General features: G+C 37.8%; 1 protein-coding gene across 1 annotated transcript in view; it reads right to left on the bottom strand.

The window, feature by feature from the left end:
- Positions 1–628: 628 nt before the first annotated feature.
- Positions 629–18,614, bottom strand: part of LOC122794320 (coxsackievirus and adenovirus receptor homolog) — a 298,132-nt gene continuing 280,146 nt past the window's right edge. The window contains exon 4 of the mRNA XM_044062619.1: positions 629–3,430. Within this exon, the coding sequence (XP_043918554.1) occupies positions 3,372–3,430 (59 nt within the window). The 3' untranslated portion in view covers positions 629–3,371. The remainder of the gene's footprint in view (positions 3,431–18,614) is intronic.

The raw sequence follows: 18,614 nt of genomic DNA on the forward strand, positions 1-18,614 counted from the left end.
CTTTTCTTGTGTTTGTCACAGTCTTTCTTAATGTGCACCTTTAATTTCCTTTTTTAACTGAAAGTTTTATTTCTTTTACTGGTTGTGTGCTCACTGTATTTACTTGATGTCTTCTGTTTGTCCTCTTATAACATGTTGAACAGAAGCTTTTGTGACTGGTCGACTGACTAATGAAAAACAATAACATTCCTGTCAGGAATCTTACCATGAATTGTTGGTCCAGATTTCTTTTTACATGCTTGTTTTCTTTAATTTGTGGTTTAAGTTTTTTTTCACATTTTTCATAATTTTTATGGCCTTCTTCCTTACCACATGATTTGTTTTAATGCTATGTATGAGGTTTATATTTTTAGAAATAGATTATACACCTTGCAAACATTCTGTTACTAATATATGTAAACAAAACTGCATGAATCCCATTTGCTGATCAAGACATTTCTCATTTGAAAAAGCAATGTTTAATTTATAAATATGATATCATTATTCCATTAAGTTGTATCACATGTACCCAGTGATGACTGGGTAGACCATACACTTCCAGAAATCCTTCAAAGATAGGAGATCTCACAAGTCATACATCAAATGTACACATTTTAAAGATATGCCTCCAAACAAATGTACTATGGTATGCCAGTATTACCATACAGACTTTAATGAATACCTACAGATATGCTTCAACATTTAAATAATTTTGGTGCATCCAGTAACAGAATATAAGCATACTAGACTGCATTGTGCTTTGAAAAAAAATGGCACTATCTCCAGTCATTTATTATGTAAACTTGCAAATATTGTATAGAGTTATTTGACAAAAATGAGCCTACCAAACACTGACTTTATATGCATGCTTTTTTCAAGTTAGGTAAATAGCACCAACAATTAAAGTGTAACAAAACGCATGAATGATGAAGCCAAATGTAGAATCAGAGGGGCCGCAGCCACCTGATGCAAAGTGTTAGGGGTAGTGTATGACAGAAAAATGTCAGAGAAGCGCAAAAGTAAGGTGCACAAAACAGCGATGTGAGCAGTGCTTCTGTATGGTACAGAAACCTGGGCAGTGAAAGCAGAGCAGCTGTGGAAACAAGAGGTGATGGAGATAATTGCAGTAGATAGGTAGTACAATGCATATTGTGCAACATATGCAGAAATGAAGACATTTTAGTAGAAGCCAAAACAGTCCAAATTACAGAGAAGGCCAAATAGAATGGATTACAGTGATTTGGTTATACATGGAAGAAAACAGAAACAGCCTAATAAAGAAGATTTAATAGAAATAAGAAGGTAGAAAGAAATAAGGACATTCAGCCAAAAGATTGATGAAGTGTATTGTAAGAAAGGAACTGCAACACTCAGGCATGATTGTGAAAGGGGTCTATATTAGTAAGTTGAAAGTTCAAAAGAGCGAACGCTCTTACATCTGCAAATAAGCAAAACCACAGAATGTCTATGTCCAGAAAAGAGATTTTTTTCCCCAGGTGCGATCTTGGAGTTGGTAAATTTAAGTAGGGGGTGTGGGGGGGCACAGGCCCCCTCATCAGGGGACTTTACTTTGTCTATGGATTTGTTTTTTTGTTTATTTTTTTATTTTTTATTTTTTAGAGCAGTGATTTTTTTCCCTGGGAAAAAAAATCACTGTTCTGTACGTTCATCATTGTGTGGTTTCAGTTATTTGGTGTCGATGTAAGAGCGTTCGCTCTTTTGAAGTTTCGAAGTTTTGATATAGACCCATGTGAAAGATGACAGGAGAGGGAATGTGAACTGAGTGATGTGAAGACATAGGTCCATAGGTAAGTACTACGTTAGCTGACCTTAGAGGTCATTTTAAGACTAGCCAATTTCCCTTTCAAAGGTGATACTCGAACACTTTACTTTGTATCTGAGAAGATAAACACCTTAACCATTATACCAACTCCCAACCTGCACATTGACATGACAATCCAAGCTCATATAGAAAAGAGAAACATGCTTTTGATGATGAAAATGCATTAATTGCAAACAGTAATATGTTTAACAGTAATCAATTGGTCTTATAAAAAATTACTGTAAAATATTAACAAAAGTGTTATTCAATCTGGCAATATAAATGCATTGCCTAACAAAGCAGATAATCTTTACTTACACTTTACATATTATAACTTCTAACTCTGAAAGATCTTACATTGGATAGGAGATCAGGAGTGCCAAGTTCCAATACATTGCTTCAGATCATGGTGTATGTGTGAGGTGGGGGTAGCAACAGGATGAACTGTAAGTGATACTGTTAAAGTCACATGAAATTATAAAGCCTCGTGGTGGATATTAGGATGACTAACATGGAGTTTCATCGCTACAAGAAAGATATCCTACGTATTGGCTCAGTACAAAAGAAACTTCGAGGAAGTGTAATTTGCAGAGCATTTTAACAGTCTCTGGTATGGTCTTGACAATTTCTTTCTGCACTACAGAAACTTTTACAGGTCATATCAAACATGTTAATTGTACTTCTGCTCTCCAATATTTCCTTCTCCATCTTATGTACTGCAGATCGTTGGTATTAAGAACACCTTTCGTATATAATGTACAACTGTTGACAAATGGTCACCATACCAATTCATTTGCATTAGTATTATATACATTACAAGGGGACATTTTGAAACACTATAGTAAAACAAATGGCAAACGGATAACTGTTATAATATAAAATGTTGCATTAGTATATTAGGTTGTATATTTAAACAAAATCATGTCATGCTCATAACCAAATTACTCCAATTTATGGGTGCTGTTATTAGAACAATTATTGTGAACTGTCATGTCAGTATGTGCATCACTACATTTTGTGCATGCTTATATGTCATTTTGAGCACAGCATACAAAGCGTAAGTTCAGAGGCTAAACCTGTAGCTGCATGATAAACTAAGTAATAACAGTAGCTGTTCCTCATAGCAATTCATAGGAAAGGAAAAGGTTCTTCATAACTTTGAAAAAAAACATATCTTTTACTGGCTAAGAAAAGGGAGAAAAATAATAGAGAACTCAACAACAGAGGGGGAATTCTGTTGTCATAAATATGTGATATGAAACATTTTCTTGGAAACTTGTTTAGAATGAGTGATGCTGAAATGGGGCAAAAAGATTTGACACATCAGATGTTAAATGGACTGGATATGATGTTTAGATTGGACAAAATGTTAAGCTGTCCTATTCAAAATCAGATGAGTATCCAAATTTTAGTCGTACTGAAAAAACTAAAAGTTGTACATTTCACAGTGTCACTATGATGCAAACATGGACACACACACACACACACACACACACACACACACACACACACACACACACACACACACACACACACACACACACACACACACACACACTGTTTTCCCCTTTTAAGGGCCTTGATAGACAGGAACCATTGTTGGTCTAGGGCGATCGACTGCTTCCATATCTGAAATTAAAAAAAGAAGAAAGACAGAATCAAACGCCAGTTACAAAGTATAACACTAATACTGCTGCTTATATTCTGGAGACTCTCACCATCAAATATGCTAGAAGATCCCCCATACCCCTGCCATACTACATTAATAATGATGAAGAAATACATGGCTCTACAATCAATCACATTTTCAGGAATGTACACACATGTACAACAAGCTACACTGCACAGTCATTTGCCTGCCTGCATAATATGCAGCTGATTTTATTTCTAGCATGAGAGGCAGTAGATTAATGAAAATACTTGTGATTTTTAAAGAAAGTGTGTGATATTATAACTGTCCATGTACTTTGCCACTGCCAAGTCAATTACATTTTTGTGGATGATTTGATTTTACAACTTGTATGATATAGCTGAGATAGCATAGTGGTTAATGTCCTGGCTTTGCATGCAGGCATCCATGGTTTAAGTACCAAGACAGGCAAAAACTCTAGATATACTCTGTCACATATCGTCTACTCTGAGGCGATCTCTGTTTAACATATAAGGCCATGTCAAACCCAGAGCTGTTGGCCATGCTACACTTAAAGAAATCCCAATCCCTCAGAGCCACACGCTCCAGGGATCTAAACATTGTCATCACAATTAACAAAACATGCTGGAGGGATAGGTTTCTGACCCAGAGACTCCCCAGACTCTGGAATAGACTGCCCATACATGTCAAGCAGAGCACATCTTTGGCCCTCTTCAAAAGGAACCTTAATGATTGGATGGGAGAAAGGAAAGTCACCCCAGGAATCACGTCAGTCGCCCTGCTAGACAGGGTTCCAGGGAAGTAAATAGTGTGGGAAGAAATAGCCAGGGAATTGTTATGGCTAGGCTTGTATAGGCCCTAGGGCCAATAGCCTAGTACCTACCTATGAATTTATATGCATTGCAGATCATTTCTGATTGTGCACAGTTTTGGTACTCTATACACTTTAATACTTCTAATGTATAAGTCTTAAGGTTTACGCAGTATGAACACATTGTTGGATTTATGTGGGCCCATCCTGACCATAACAAAGACCTTTCTGAATTGAACTATACAAAGCTGTTTTTATTCAGTCTGATTGATAATCTGTAATGTAGCAGAATTACTTTTTGACTCAGAGAACTGTTAGGCAGACTTCTAATATAGAGGTCATGCTATGGGTGACATCTGATTTTCGATATATTCCACAAACAGAGCAGAGTTGAGGAACTGCTAAAAAAGAAGATTACAAATAAAATATAAAGGAATGAAAATGAATAACCTAAGAGATGTGAAAGAAATGTAATTTTATTGCATCAGCATAGATTAGTCGTCTTCATTACCATCACTGTCATCATTTGAAGATACAAAGACAGAGATGATGTTTCACTTTATGGCATAATTGATATGCTTTCACAGTGAATTCCAAATCATGGTGAGAATTTCCTTAATTTTATGTATTATACAGTGCTAGATGCAAAGTACTGTCAGGTTTATCTGCAATTTCTGGAATCCAAAGGTTTAATAAGTATTTGGATGGTTGTATTTCTGTTATAATTGAATATACCAAACCACTAGTTTTAATCTTCATTATGAAAGTAAACTTATGCAGCCCATGGGTTCACCATGACTACAGCACTGAACAGTTTTACAGACAGCATCTGAATATAAAATTGCTTATACAGTCATTGGAAATTGCAGGCTAACTCAAATGAAATAACTAGGTTATCTGTTTCACAAAGCACTGATATTGCATGTTATGGACAACATACCACTAAACATTGAACAAATTAAACTGTACACAAGGAAAGATGCAACTTTATTACAAGCACATGTATATGGCTTGAAAGGGTGGATTACAACAAATGAGTCAAAATTCAGATAACACTGTTCCAGTAAAGTAGCATTAACTGGTAAAGGTGCATGCAGATTTAGGGGATCTATAGTATCTCCTTAATGTTGTTTTATAATATTGAAAATGTTGCACAAAGCTGATCCTGTAGCATCCACCTTGAATGGTTTAGCAAGATTATAAGTATGTTGTGAGAAAAGATGTAAATCTGTCCGGTTAAATATGTATATGACTAGCCATTGTTATGGTGTAATGAAAGTCAGCTCAACAGAAACACATCACAAATGCACATTTGCACCCATGGGAGTTGCTTGAAGAGACATGGTGTGGGCTGTATGTGAACTATTCTGGTCAATTCCTTGGAGTATGTTTCTGATTTACATAAATATCATTCAAAGTAGATAGATTTGTATGGCATGAACAAGAGTATTCTGCATGGAACAAGGGAGAAAATAAGGCAAAGTACCACCCTCAGTGCAAGGTGTTGGGGAGTATTATTGGGAGATGTTGACTGATCAGTAGTGCTGTAATGGCATTCATTTCTGTGCAGGCATTTCTGAATGTTGGTACTGAAACTGATATCAATACTGCTTTTGTAGTTAGATTCAGGACTGAAGCATGTGTGTTTACATTGTAGCAAGCGATACAGGTTTTAAAAGTAAACAAACAAAAAAAAACATTCTTTTTACTTTTTTTTTTTTTGCTCCTCAGTATAGACTTATGGGCACCAGACTGAGGAACAGCATTGGGCATTAGATGAGCCAGCTATGGCTCTGTATTCCAGATAAGCTATTATATAATAACGGGTCTAATTTTGGCTTTGTGAAAACTGTAAGCATTATGAGTGAAAATGGAATTTCTTATCTGATTACTCTATCATCTCATATTTTACCTAATGGTCTGGCTGAGAGGGCTGTTCAGATTTAGAAAGATGAGAAGAACAAAGGTCATATAGGAGACTGTGGAAATAAGATCACCATGGCTTTTGTTCTACAGAATTACCCTTATGATTATCTCTATCTATAGAAATGCTTATGCCATAAAATCTGACGTCAACATTTCATTTGCTTTTGTAAAATTTGAAAGTAAAATCCAAAGAAAACAGTGAGATTAGAAACATGCTTTTGATACACACATAAACAGAGCCATGTAATAGTCAAATGGGGCTAAAAGCATCTTAATGGAAATGGGTCCCCCATGCATACTCATGTTTCCTATAAAACAATATTTACACTTATCTGAACACATATTATTGCCTTTTTTCACATTTAAAATGATCACAGTGATTTGGATTTCATTTAAAACATTTATTTTAAATTTCACAGCAAAACATTAATAACCATTTGCTAAACAAAACAAACAGCTAATGCATTAAATACAGATTTATGTAGCATTAGCAGCAACATCAAGTGACAGACCATCTCTGCTGTAGCCCAACACAGTGCATTTCACACCCATGTAGCTGTAAAAAAAACAAGCTAAATTAAACAGGTATTTATAGTAAAATATTAATGGTAAACCTGTAGCTTTCATGTTGTCTAGTTTATTCACAACCTGATAATAAACAAAGCATCATCCATTTGACAAAACAAGGCAACCATGCATTGCACCCAAAGAACATGGCTCACATGATGATGTTACTGTTTATTGCAATTGATTTTACCCTTTACATCACAACCACTCTGGGATGCAGGAATCAAGTATTTATTCAAAAATACACACACAGGCACACATGATCAGCAATTATGATTGTCCACCTCAGATATCTGATTGACATCAAGTAGATGAATAAATACATAAATAAATTCTCAAAACTGTATTGCACCTTGCCACTGTCAGAATCATACAGTGCAACTCACTGCAGCTTCCCTCTGCCCTGTCAATTTTTAGGTCAAGAGTCCTCTGCAAATATGCAACATCAGGAGTAGAGTTTAAATATTTATTTTATGTACTTATAAAATTGCTAGAAAAACAAGCTTTGCAACAATAAACATTTTCTGATGGATACAAAGTCAGAAACATACACACCTGTCAATTTTTAATGACTACAAACTGCAACAATTTGACAGAAAGCCACAATTTTACCTGTAACAGACTAAAATACCTTTCAACTTCTTTGATTAAAAATTCTGGGCAAAGCCATACATACAGGATGGGGGACAAAGACCCCACCCAAAAGGATAAATTGTAAATATTTCCATTTTATCTATTTGTTAACAAAGTAAACACATTAGGCAAAGTGTTCCTCATCAGGGTTGACCCAGGTGTACCATTTGGCTAAGTGACAAACAGTAGGAAAATGAAGGTGGAAGAACTCAACCCCTGTACATTTTACTACAGAAAGCAGTCCACTAACAGCTCAGACACTTCAAGTACCAGATACTTTTAACATAGTTAGAAATTTAACAGAACAACAGATGTTACATGGACATCCATTTTATGAACAATGAGACCTATGAAACTCTTAATGACTAGACATTACTGACTAACTGTAATCCTCAGTGATTTACCAGAAAACTGAGAAATTTATGATGGAAGAGGGTAAACGCATGAGGCAGAATCAGATACAGTCTGCAAAAGCAGGAACTGATGAGAGATAGCCATGTAATTTCACATAAAAAGTTAACAGGATAATGGGTGTTACATGGCCATGTACTTTCTGAGCAATACGATCTATGAAACTTTAATTACTGGCATTACTGACTGACCATAATCCTCAGTGATTTACTAGAGAAAATCAAGTTTTATTATGATGAATTGCTAAAACTTGAAGCAACAGTGGTAATGTTCTGCAAAAGTGGAGACAGATAAAAGGCAATGCACTCTACTTCACTTAAAAAAATGAACAGTGCAACATGTGTTGCATTGACATGCATTTTCTAAACAAAAAGAAGTCTAAAACTGTAATGTCTATCCTTATTGACTCTTATGCTTACTGGTTTACCAGAGGAAAATCAGGTTTTACAAGAGGCAGCAAAAACATGAAGCAATATCAGAAACTTTCTTTAAAACTGGGGACAGATGAAAGGCTTACTGACAACCCAGTCAAATTCACATAAAAAGCAAAAGCACAACAGGTTTTGCATCAGTATGCATTTTCTGAACTATAAAACATATGAGATGCTAATGATTGGCATTGTTGACTGCCAGTAATACTCAGGAACTTACCAGAGAACAAATCTATTTAAGAGGATGAAGGTAAAAATATCAGGCAAAATTAGGTGTGAAATGCAATCTCAGGGAAGAGTGCTGCTATGCCCTCAACTGAAGCAGATGTCTGTGCACGTGCGCACACACACACACCTACTTTGTTTACCAATTCAGCTAGCTATGACATCTGAGAAGAAAGAGGAGCACCTAGAAAAACCCATTCGTATACAGGAAGGCTACATACTGACTTCTCACAGAAAACACTCCAGCCAAGCGCCACACTGATGATTCAATCACTCAAGGCACAGCATGTATAAGTTTCAATAAAAAATCCTTTCAGGATTATACCTGCCTGTCATCTTAACTATAACATTTAATATTAGTGGTTTTGCAGGTTTTACTCTGCAACCCAATCCAAATTAGTGACGGATAATTTTGTGCATTTTGATTTTTGATTTTGGTATCAGTTTGTTGGGGGTTATCTGTCTCTCTGAGCTCATTGTTTGGCATAGCATCCAGACATTTGGGTAGGTCACTATAACATTTGCTGTAATTTTTATAAGCAGCCTTAGCTTTGTGTAGCTGCCGCATCACAAGTATTTTATACATAAAAGAACAATATACTATTGAAATCATGGCCATATATATAACTTTACCTACTGAATTGTTTTACTTTCATCAATATAGCTATTCCTTTTCATTAACCGTATATGTGGTAACATCTGGTATAATCATTGTTGCAGTACGAAACCCTACATATAGCAAACAACATTGAATTCCTCCCTTACTCAATACTGGAATAGGAACATTTCAATAATCTGTCCTACAACAATATTACAAATCTTCACAAATCCCTGATTACTAATTTGTTGCACAAGCTAAGCAATTTCATGACATTTTATACAACATCACTGTGTCTAGGTAAGCTACAAGAAAAAAAGGGTCTTATTCCTAGATGTGAGTTACTCTATGATAGACACAAAATGCTTCAGAATGGGTTTCTTTGTGTAGTAGAATCACTATTTTGTTAAGTCTGAAGATCAGAACACTTAGCTAATCTCATAACATTGCCCCACAGCAACAGTGACACTAATACACAACACACTATCATATTTCGTAAATTAGTAATATAATGGGTCACAAAACACATTGTTAAGACCATTAGCTAATATTGCAGTAGCTACCGAAGACTTAAAGGTTCAGATACTTCCTTTTTCATACCAGATTAATTCATTTCTGCTTATGTAGTTCTGAAGGTTAAGATTAAATAAAATAATGCATTCCATCATGTTTGCAGTCAGAAACTTGAAAATCCTGTAAATACGTTTCCTGAACCAGTTCCATAATGGCAACAGGCTGAGATAAAGACTATGTAAGGAGTCTGATTAATAATGTTAAATCATCTTGCAATTTATTTAAGTCCAGATTGTTCAAGGTATCTGGAATACGATTATCATCAAGAAGCTCCTATGAATCCATAGCGCAATGCCAAACTGCCACAAAACAAACTAATGGTTCACTTTCATATAGCAACATCTCTCCAACTCTGTCCCAACCACCTATCCATACTTCCTCTTTACACTCTCCACCCACTGCATCAAGCCTATTTAATATTGCCCCAACTTTTATTCTAAATATAGGCTGATTAATTGCACTTCAACTCAAACCAAAACAAAATTAAGTGCAAGAATCCTCTCCAAAACACAAGTATGCATAATTCCACAATATACTAAAATCCTTCCATAAAAAGATATGATATAATACCCTAAACCTGGCCACACCTATCACAATGAACACAAAGATAATTGTCTCTCCACACACTTCTATAACCCAGAAACAGCCAGTCCTCAACCCTGATGATCTAATTTATGCTGTGATAAATGTTAGAAGTATAACAAATAAAATTGCAGAACTTCATACCTGGATTACCCAAAATAAGCCTGATGTTTTCACTGCAACTGAAACTTGGCTTAAATCCATCATAAACAATTCAAATGTTATACCTCCTGGCTATAATATCATCTGTGATAAACGTACAAAGAGGAAAGGTAGTAGTATCATTTTAACAATTCCCAATACCTCCCACTTTTCCCCTTGTAGCAAACTAGCACCAAAATTCAGTTCAGCGGAGCTTCTTTTTGCTTTCCTCAAAATAAACAATTATAAACAAGTATTTCTGCGGTGGGATAATCCGTGGTGGTGCCGCGATAGCGTTGTTGCCTCACAGCAAGAGGTTCTCCCATTTGATTCTCAGCTGGAGTGCGGGGAGTGCCTTCTGTGTGGAGTCTGCATGCCCTCCCCTTGGTTGGGTGGGCGTTCAAAAGACATGCGTAAATGGGCGTGCCTTTGCTGAAGGTTGAACATCGAGCTGGCACCTCTGCGTTCGTGAAAATCTACTGCCAATCATTAGCGGACCGGAGTTCCGCTGTGGTGATCCCTAACCGGGAAAAAGCCGAAAGGCAAACAAACATAAACAAGTATGTATTATTGTCCTTTATATCCCTCCTGGTGACAATGCAGCTATACTGGAAGATATCCTATACTGCATAGACATAACATTTCCACAAGAAAAAATATTACTAGGTGATGTGAATGTCAATTGGTTGGACATAGACTCTTCTTCTTCTTCTTTCAGCTTTTCCCGGTTAGGGGTCACCACAGCAGATCACCTGTCCACTCATGATTGGCAGTGGAGTTTTTACAGTGTCGAGTTGCCAGCCTGGCACCCAACCTTGCACAGAAGGCACACACATGCACAGACTCACACCTAGGGCCAATTTAGAGTATCCAATCCACCTACAGCATGTCTTTGGGATGTGGGAGGAAACCGGAGCACCCGGAGGAAACCCACATGACCACAGGGAGGACATGCAGACTCCACACAGAAGGCACCCCAGCTGCGGATCAAACTGGAGAACCTCTTGCTGTGAGGTGGTTGGACATAGACTCTAATTCCCCTATATCTAGCTTGAACTTATATGGTTTAACACAACTAATTAATAGTCCCACACATTATAGTAAGACATCAAATTCTGTATTAGACTGGATCCTAGTATCAGACCTTAGCAAGTACTCCATCCCAGGAACAATATCAGACTCTCTCAGTGATCACCTCTCAGTCTATATGACTAGATATCTCACACATTCAGTTAAACCGCATATTTATAAAACAACATGTAACCTTTTCAAGTTTAACCCAGAAATGTTCATTATTACACTTTCATCTATTAACTGGAACCTTCTAAAAATCCTCCCCTTAGTCAATGCTGTAATTAAATTCAATACAAGTTTTCCATATATCCTAAATAGCCTTGCACCTCACCTTAAACGATGCTGTAATTGAATTCAGCACAACTTTTCTAAATATCCTAAATAGCCTTGCACCTCCTAGAAGGAAGAGAATGTAAATAAATAATTTGATTTGGCTATGCAAAAAGAGTAGACTGCTAATTCAGGATAGAAAAAAATCATGCAAAGAATGGCAAAAATATAAAACACTTCAATATCCTGAAAACTTCAGAATGCTTCAAAATCATACTAAAAAGGAAATAAATTAAGACAAAAAACTGTACTGTAACAACTTTCATAATAATAACAATAAACATGACCCTAAAAAATTTTGGACATCCATTAACTCATTCAGGAAGTTTCCACTGTAACTTTCAATGGGAGGAGCCTTTTTGACAGAATCAAATTATGTCCTCACATTTCAAACAAATGTTCGTCTCTCAGGAACCACAGGGGTTATGAAAGAAGTATAAATGACAAACTCTTCAGCACAAACTATTTTTATAGTAGTAGCATTCTTTAGGTTCTAGGTATTAAAGTGAATATTACAAATCGCAGTAAACATAGTAATTATTGCATCTGTAATATTTTGTAAACAACTTACAATATCTCAGCAACCACTCAAGTTACACACATACTGTCAGCAGCATTTTATTAATCTAGCTGATAGCTTTCATATGAGGCTAAGGAGTTCTATTTCCTTTACTTGTTTGTTGAGATATTTAGAAAAATGTGAAAATGATATCTATATACATTAATACCATAAAAACAACAGTTTAATATCTCTTTATCTGCATTAGACAGAGGTCAAATATTAATGCAGTTGAGTTTGTCATTGTGTAAACTTTAAGATGAAATATTTTAAAACTTCACCTGGAGCTGTCATTTGGATGTAATGAGTTAAAAGAAATCTTACATCCCAGCCAAAAATTCAAAACAAACCCCTATCCTGATAACTCACCACTTGAAACTGCAATAGAGTTCAACTCTTATTTTATAGATAGTATTGCATCTCTAAGGATTCATTAACGTCTAATGCCAGACCTGCCCAACAGCCACATGTCACCACATCCACTTTGTCACCACATTCACTTTCACCTTCAAACTTGTGCCCGCATGCTATATAATACTACTCTTAAAAATCCTTAAACTGTGCTCTTCTTCAGCAGATGACCTTCCAAGTGATTACCTAAAAATAACAGCCAGTAGCACTACCTAGCCTGTCTCAGTCCTTATAAAAAGGCCAGTCCAGAAATCCCGCGTTCCCTCTCTTTGGAAAAAGTCATACATTATCCCTCTGCACAAAGGAGGAAATTAAACAGAGATTAATAACTTTAGACCTATAGCAATCTTATCTCCCCTTGACAAAATACTTGTAGAATGTATTCAAAAACAATTGCTAGACTACCTTCTGTAGGAAGAATTCTTATCCCCTACCCAACATAGCTTCTACACGTCCCATAGTACTATCACTTAAATAAATGAAAGGAACTTCAACACTGGGCAGTTTGATTGATGGAGATTCTAAAGCTAGGGCTTGGGGCTATGTTGCCACATTCATAACATTTTTGAGAAAACACCTGGCCAATAAAATCTGACCAACACTCTTTCCCTAGTAGTTTTCTATACTTAAATGTTCTTCCAATAAGTGTGTGAGCTAAAACACACTACCTAAATGGCTGAGGTACCAGCAACTGTCTTCCTATGCTGTCCTCTTTTTTGTCTACTTGATACAAGAAGTGACTGCAAAGCTAAAATAAGTTTTTCCCTTTGTGCTATCTAAAATTAGGATGCCTATTGTTTAAGTTCATTAGCACATCTTCAGACCAATTTGCATGTGAAGTAAATGGACATGGTCCTTCACCCAGTCTAAGCTTTCTGACTGTACAGTGAGGAAGATGCTACATCTCCATCTTATACAGGTAGAGTAACATTCACTTCTCATTCAGTGTTCTTCTAACTGTGACTCAGTCATGGGTATATTCCCCTTATCCATGCAATGGGCCCCAAACAGATATGACTTCCTGACTTCCCTCTCTCCCTAAAACAATGAAGTATGGTTGGAATTCCTCATTTTCCCTTTCCAGAATTTTAGGAAGCCTTTACCTAAAACTACATTATGGGCTAAAATCAGGGGCAACACCTACAAATAAGTATATTTATCCCAAGGGTGGTATGCATTTCCATTTCTGCCAGCAGGTATTTTAATTCTCTCCCCATATGCATACACTGCTTCTTCTTGGTTGATAAAGTCCTTTTCAGATACCACTTTTTCACTCACCAATGTTAACATGCTACCTGAATTAATTTATAAAAAGGTATTTCCTTCATATTTAATTCATACTTAATTAAGTAACTAACAGATTGATAAACAAACTTAGATTTTTCCACCTGAAAATATAGTAATTAGTTTAATTAAAAACAAAAATGTTAATGCAGATATCAAGGTTCTACTATAAATTGCCAAACTGAACAACCCTGAGTGTAAATGTGAAAAAATAATGCATGAAATACAGAAGAATGGAAAGGTTTAGATTTTTGGTAAGCCCTCCACAAACAAAAACATATATGCCAATTGTGTGGTTGCACCAATTTGAAGAAAGGATAAATCTCCCAAAATAAGGGAATTTTTACTGCTGAACACTTGGAAATCTTATCATCAATGATTTCCTATGGACAACTATTTTGACATCATGTTCCTTAATGTCTTTTTCTTTGAGCAACTGACACTCAGAGAATTTCACCTTAGCCACTTGTAGAGGAGCCCACATATCACACTGGATAGTTCCACTGGTTAAATGACAATTTTAAACACAATGTCCAAGATGACTGCACTTGAAACATATTAATTGATCTGATTTATGCTTGCTTTCAACTTTGGCCTTTTTGTTCTTCATTTTAAAAATATCTAGTAATGTTGATCCAACATTAAGCTTACCGTACTTTGTGGGTGATCAAAGCCAGCCATCTTCTGTCCAGGACTAAGTGACAATTCAGTAACAATCACAGATCTTTCCATTAGTGCAATGACATGATCCACATAGATGAGGTTACCTTGTGACACTTAAGGCCATGTGGCACTTGTCTAAGCACTGCTGAGCTCTATTTGCAAGCATTTATAGGACAAAGGAATAAGTTCAAACATCTGCAAATGAGGTAGCTTCTTTGAAGTATAGACCAAGCCATGGAATCTCTGGGCCTTTATGGCAGGCATCACCATGCTGTGAAAAGTACAGTTATGTACACTTACCATAAATGTAGATGTTCGAGTGTATTCACTATTGCAGTCATTACATTTGGGTTATCCTGGTGGCAAACTACCCTCAGTCGGCCTGAGTTCCAAAGTCTAGGTCCAGCATCGGTTGCTGTTGCCTCTTCCCTGACGTTAGTGCGCCAAGGGTATAAATAATGCAGCCAACCCCATTTTCTTCAGTTTTTCTTGCCCCAGATGTCAGGTGCCCCCAAAAGGGTAGGCTAAAAATATGCCAATAAAACATGCATGCACCAAAATATATTTATGTTATACCTTCATCTACAAGCAAATACACCACATAGGTTGTATAGATTAGAGAAGTGCAGATAAGTTCCAGCAAAGATAAGGGGGATGGTGGATGGGTAACCTGGACTGTAACAGTGAATACACTCGAACATCTACATTTATGGTAAGTGTACACAACTGTACTATGTTCTTCGTGTTTCGCTGTAGCAGTCATTACACTTGGGTTGAATCCCAAAGCTATGGTTGGGAGACTGGAGCTAAATAGCATTAGGAGCAGCTATGAGGCCCTGCAAAACTGCAGTGGCAAAGCCTGCCCTGGATTTAGAGTAGAGTGGTAAATGATAATGCTTTGTAAAGGTGTGCACTGAATTCCTGGTAGCAGCCTCTAAAATGTCTTTGGTTGGTACTCTCCTGAGGAGGGTTGCTGGAGTGGCTGCTGCTCTGGTTGAATGTGGCCTAATGCCCTTAGGCACTGGTTTTCCATGTTGTGAATAGCAGAAATGAATGCAGTGGCCTATCCACTTTGAAATAGTCTGCTTAGAGACAGCCTTTCCTTGTGATCCTGCAGCATATGCCACTAGTAGTTGCTCAGTCTTTCTGAAACTTTGGTTCGGTTCAAGTAGAAGCGTAGCTGTCTGTGTATGTCCAAAGAATGCAGAATTCTCTCCCCCTTATTCTGTGGGTTTGGATAAAAAGTAGGCAGATGAATAGTTTGGTTAAGGGCCACACTGGACACTACCTTAGGCATAAATGTTGGGTTTGTTCTCAGAGAAGCCCTGTCTGGATAAAAAATTATAAAAGGTTCCACAGCCATGAGTGCCTGTAGCTCTGAGACTCATCTTGCAGAGGTTATTGCTAGGAGCAGAGCTGTTTTCCAAGATAAAAATTTTATATCAGCTGTAGTAGCTGGCTCAAAAGGAGGCAGGGTGAGCTTTTCCAAAACATAACTTGAGGCCCCATGCAGGTATTGGTGATCTCCTTGGAGGCCTTAAGTTTTTGGCTCCTCTGAGGTACTGCCTTAACAAAGGATGAGAAAAGATTGGTGGCTCTGTATTGTAATGAGCCAAAATGGCAGAGGCATGAATTTTAATTGATGAAAAGGATAGGCCTTTGTCCAGCATCTCAGTTAAGTATTGGAAAATCTGAGGAATATTTGGTACAGCTGTGTCAATTCCTTGTGCCTGGTTCCAGGCACAGAATCTCTTCCATTTTCCGGCATAAGATTTTCTGGTACTAGGCCTTCTGGCCTCCAAAATGACATCCATCACAGCTTTAGTGAGAGGTGCATTTTGTATGACTACGTTATCCGCCATGCTGCCAGATTTAAGGTCCTGAGTTGGCTGTGTAGGATCTGATTGTTTTGTTGGGACAGTAGATGAAGTATTTGAGGCAAGGTCCAAGCCGAGCATTGAGACAAGTTCCTTAGGATTGGATACCAGTACTGGTGGGGCCAGTCTGGGGCAATCAGTATCATCTTTGGCTTCTCTTGTCTGACCTTTAGGAGTACCTTGCGGAGGAGAGGCAGTGGAGGAAAGGCATATACTGCTAAGTTTTTCCAGTTGAAAGATAGGGCGTCCACTTTCCATGCTTGTCTGTGATAATCCCTTGTGCAGAATCTTTTTAGTTGGTAGTTGTGAGGAGAGGCAAATAGATCTATATATGGGTATCCCCATTTCCTTGTTATCATGCTGAAGACTTGTGGATCCAATTTCCACTCATGGGGATCCATGAGGTTTCTGCTTAGTTCGTCTGCCAGAGTATTTATCTTTCCTGGCAGGAATTGTGCCTGCAAATGTACTTGGTAAGTCAATGCTGTGTTCCACAAAGTCATGGCTAGTCTGCAAAGGGGGTCAAAATGAGTGTCTCCCTGCTTGGTTATATACCACATGACCATGGTGTTGTCTGTCTTTATCAGTAGTTGTCCCGGATGAAGTAGGTCCTTGAAGGCTGTCAGGGCATTCTGAACAGCTAGCATCTCTTTTTGATTGATATGCAGATGCATTTGGTTTGTGGACCATGTGCCTTGAATACATCTTCCTGCCATGTGGGCCCCCCCAGGCATAATCTGATGCATCTGTTGTTAATGTCTGCCTAGCTGGGGGTAAAGTGAATGGCTGTCCCTTGTTCTGGTGACAAGCCTTTGCCCACCATCGAAACTCCTCCTGCAGGCAGGGAATGAGGGCAATTATTGTTTCCAGGCTGTGGCAATGTTGAGCCCAAACACTTTTTAGGTACCATTGAAGTTTCCTCATATGCAGTCTTGCATATGGAATTAGTAAAATGCAGGATGCCATGAAGCCCAAAGTCTGCAGAATTTTTCTTGCAGATAACTGGGCCTCTGTTGCCAACAGTTTGAAATATGTAGTCAGTTGCCTTTGTTTGTCTGGCGTGAGATAAGCCATCTGGGCAGTTGTATTTAAGCTTGCACCCAGGAATATTATCTCTTGAGAGGGTACTAGTTTTGATTTCTTTTTGCTGACCGTGTACTCTAGGCCTGTTAGAAATCTCTTTACAAATGCCAGATGCTGTAGTAGAATGTCCTTGTTCTCTGCTTGAACGAGGCAGTCATCCAAGTAAGGATATATTTGTATTCCTCTTTGTCTGCAGAATGCAATTACTGGTGCCAGGTACTTTGTGAAGACCCTGGATGCAGTAGATAAACCAAAGTGCAGTGCAGAGAATTGGTAGTGCATTGAGCCAGCTTTGAATCTGAGGTATCTTCTGCATGTTTGTCTGATTGTGACATACAGGTATGCCTCTATTAGGTCTAAAGTCACAAGCCAAGCCTTCTTGCCCAGCATGGGCAGAAGCTGCTGTAGAGTCAACATTTTGAATTTTGGTATATCCAGATATGTGTTTAGAATAGATAGGTCCAGTACTGGTCTCCAGGTCTTGTCCTTTCTTGGTACCAAGAACAGTCTTGAATAAAATCCTTGTCCCTGCTCTTGCTCTGGTACTTGTTGAATGGCCCTCATGTCCATGAGGGATAAGACTTGTTTTTGTGCCTCTGCCCATTGATGTTTTGGCAGGTCTGGCCAGCCGTTTGTCCTTGGCAGGGTATGGAAGTGAAACTTGTAGCCTTGTGACACTATATCTAGGACCCATTTTCCCTGGGTTATTAAGTGCCAATTTTGAGAAAAAAATTGCTAGTTTTCCCCCTAAAGGTGCTGCCAGAAGATAAGTGCTTGGTGCAGGCAGGGGGAAGTCATTGGGACTGTTTCCTGTATGGCTGTGATTTGTCTTCTCCACTTTTGGAGGTAGAAGTGCCCCATTGTTTAGACCTGTATGAACCTTGGGGCTGGGATCTGCCTCTTGGGCATCTGTATCTGCCCCTTTGTGGTCTGTCTGACACTGGAAAGGACCAGTTCTTTGTAGGCCAGTGTCTGCTAAATCT

This window comes from Protopterus annectens, chromosome 2.part1, assembly GCF_019279795.1.
Source record: "Protopterus annectens isolate FY-2018-M chromosome 2.part1, PAN1.0, whole genome shotgun sequence".
In the NCBI taxonomy this organism is placed as follows: domain Eukaryota; kingdom Metazoa; phylum Chordata; order Ceratodontiformes; family Protopteridae; genus Protopterus; species Protopterus annectens.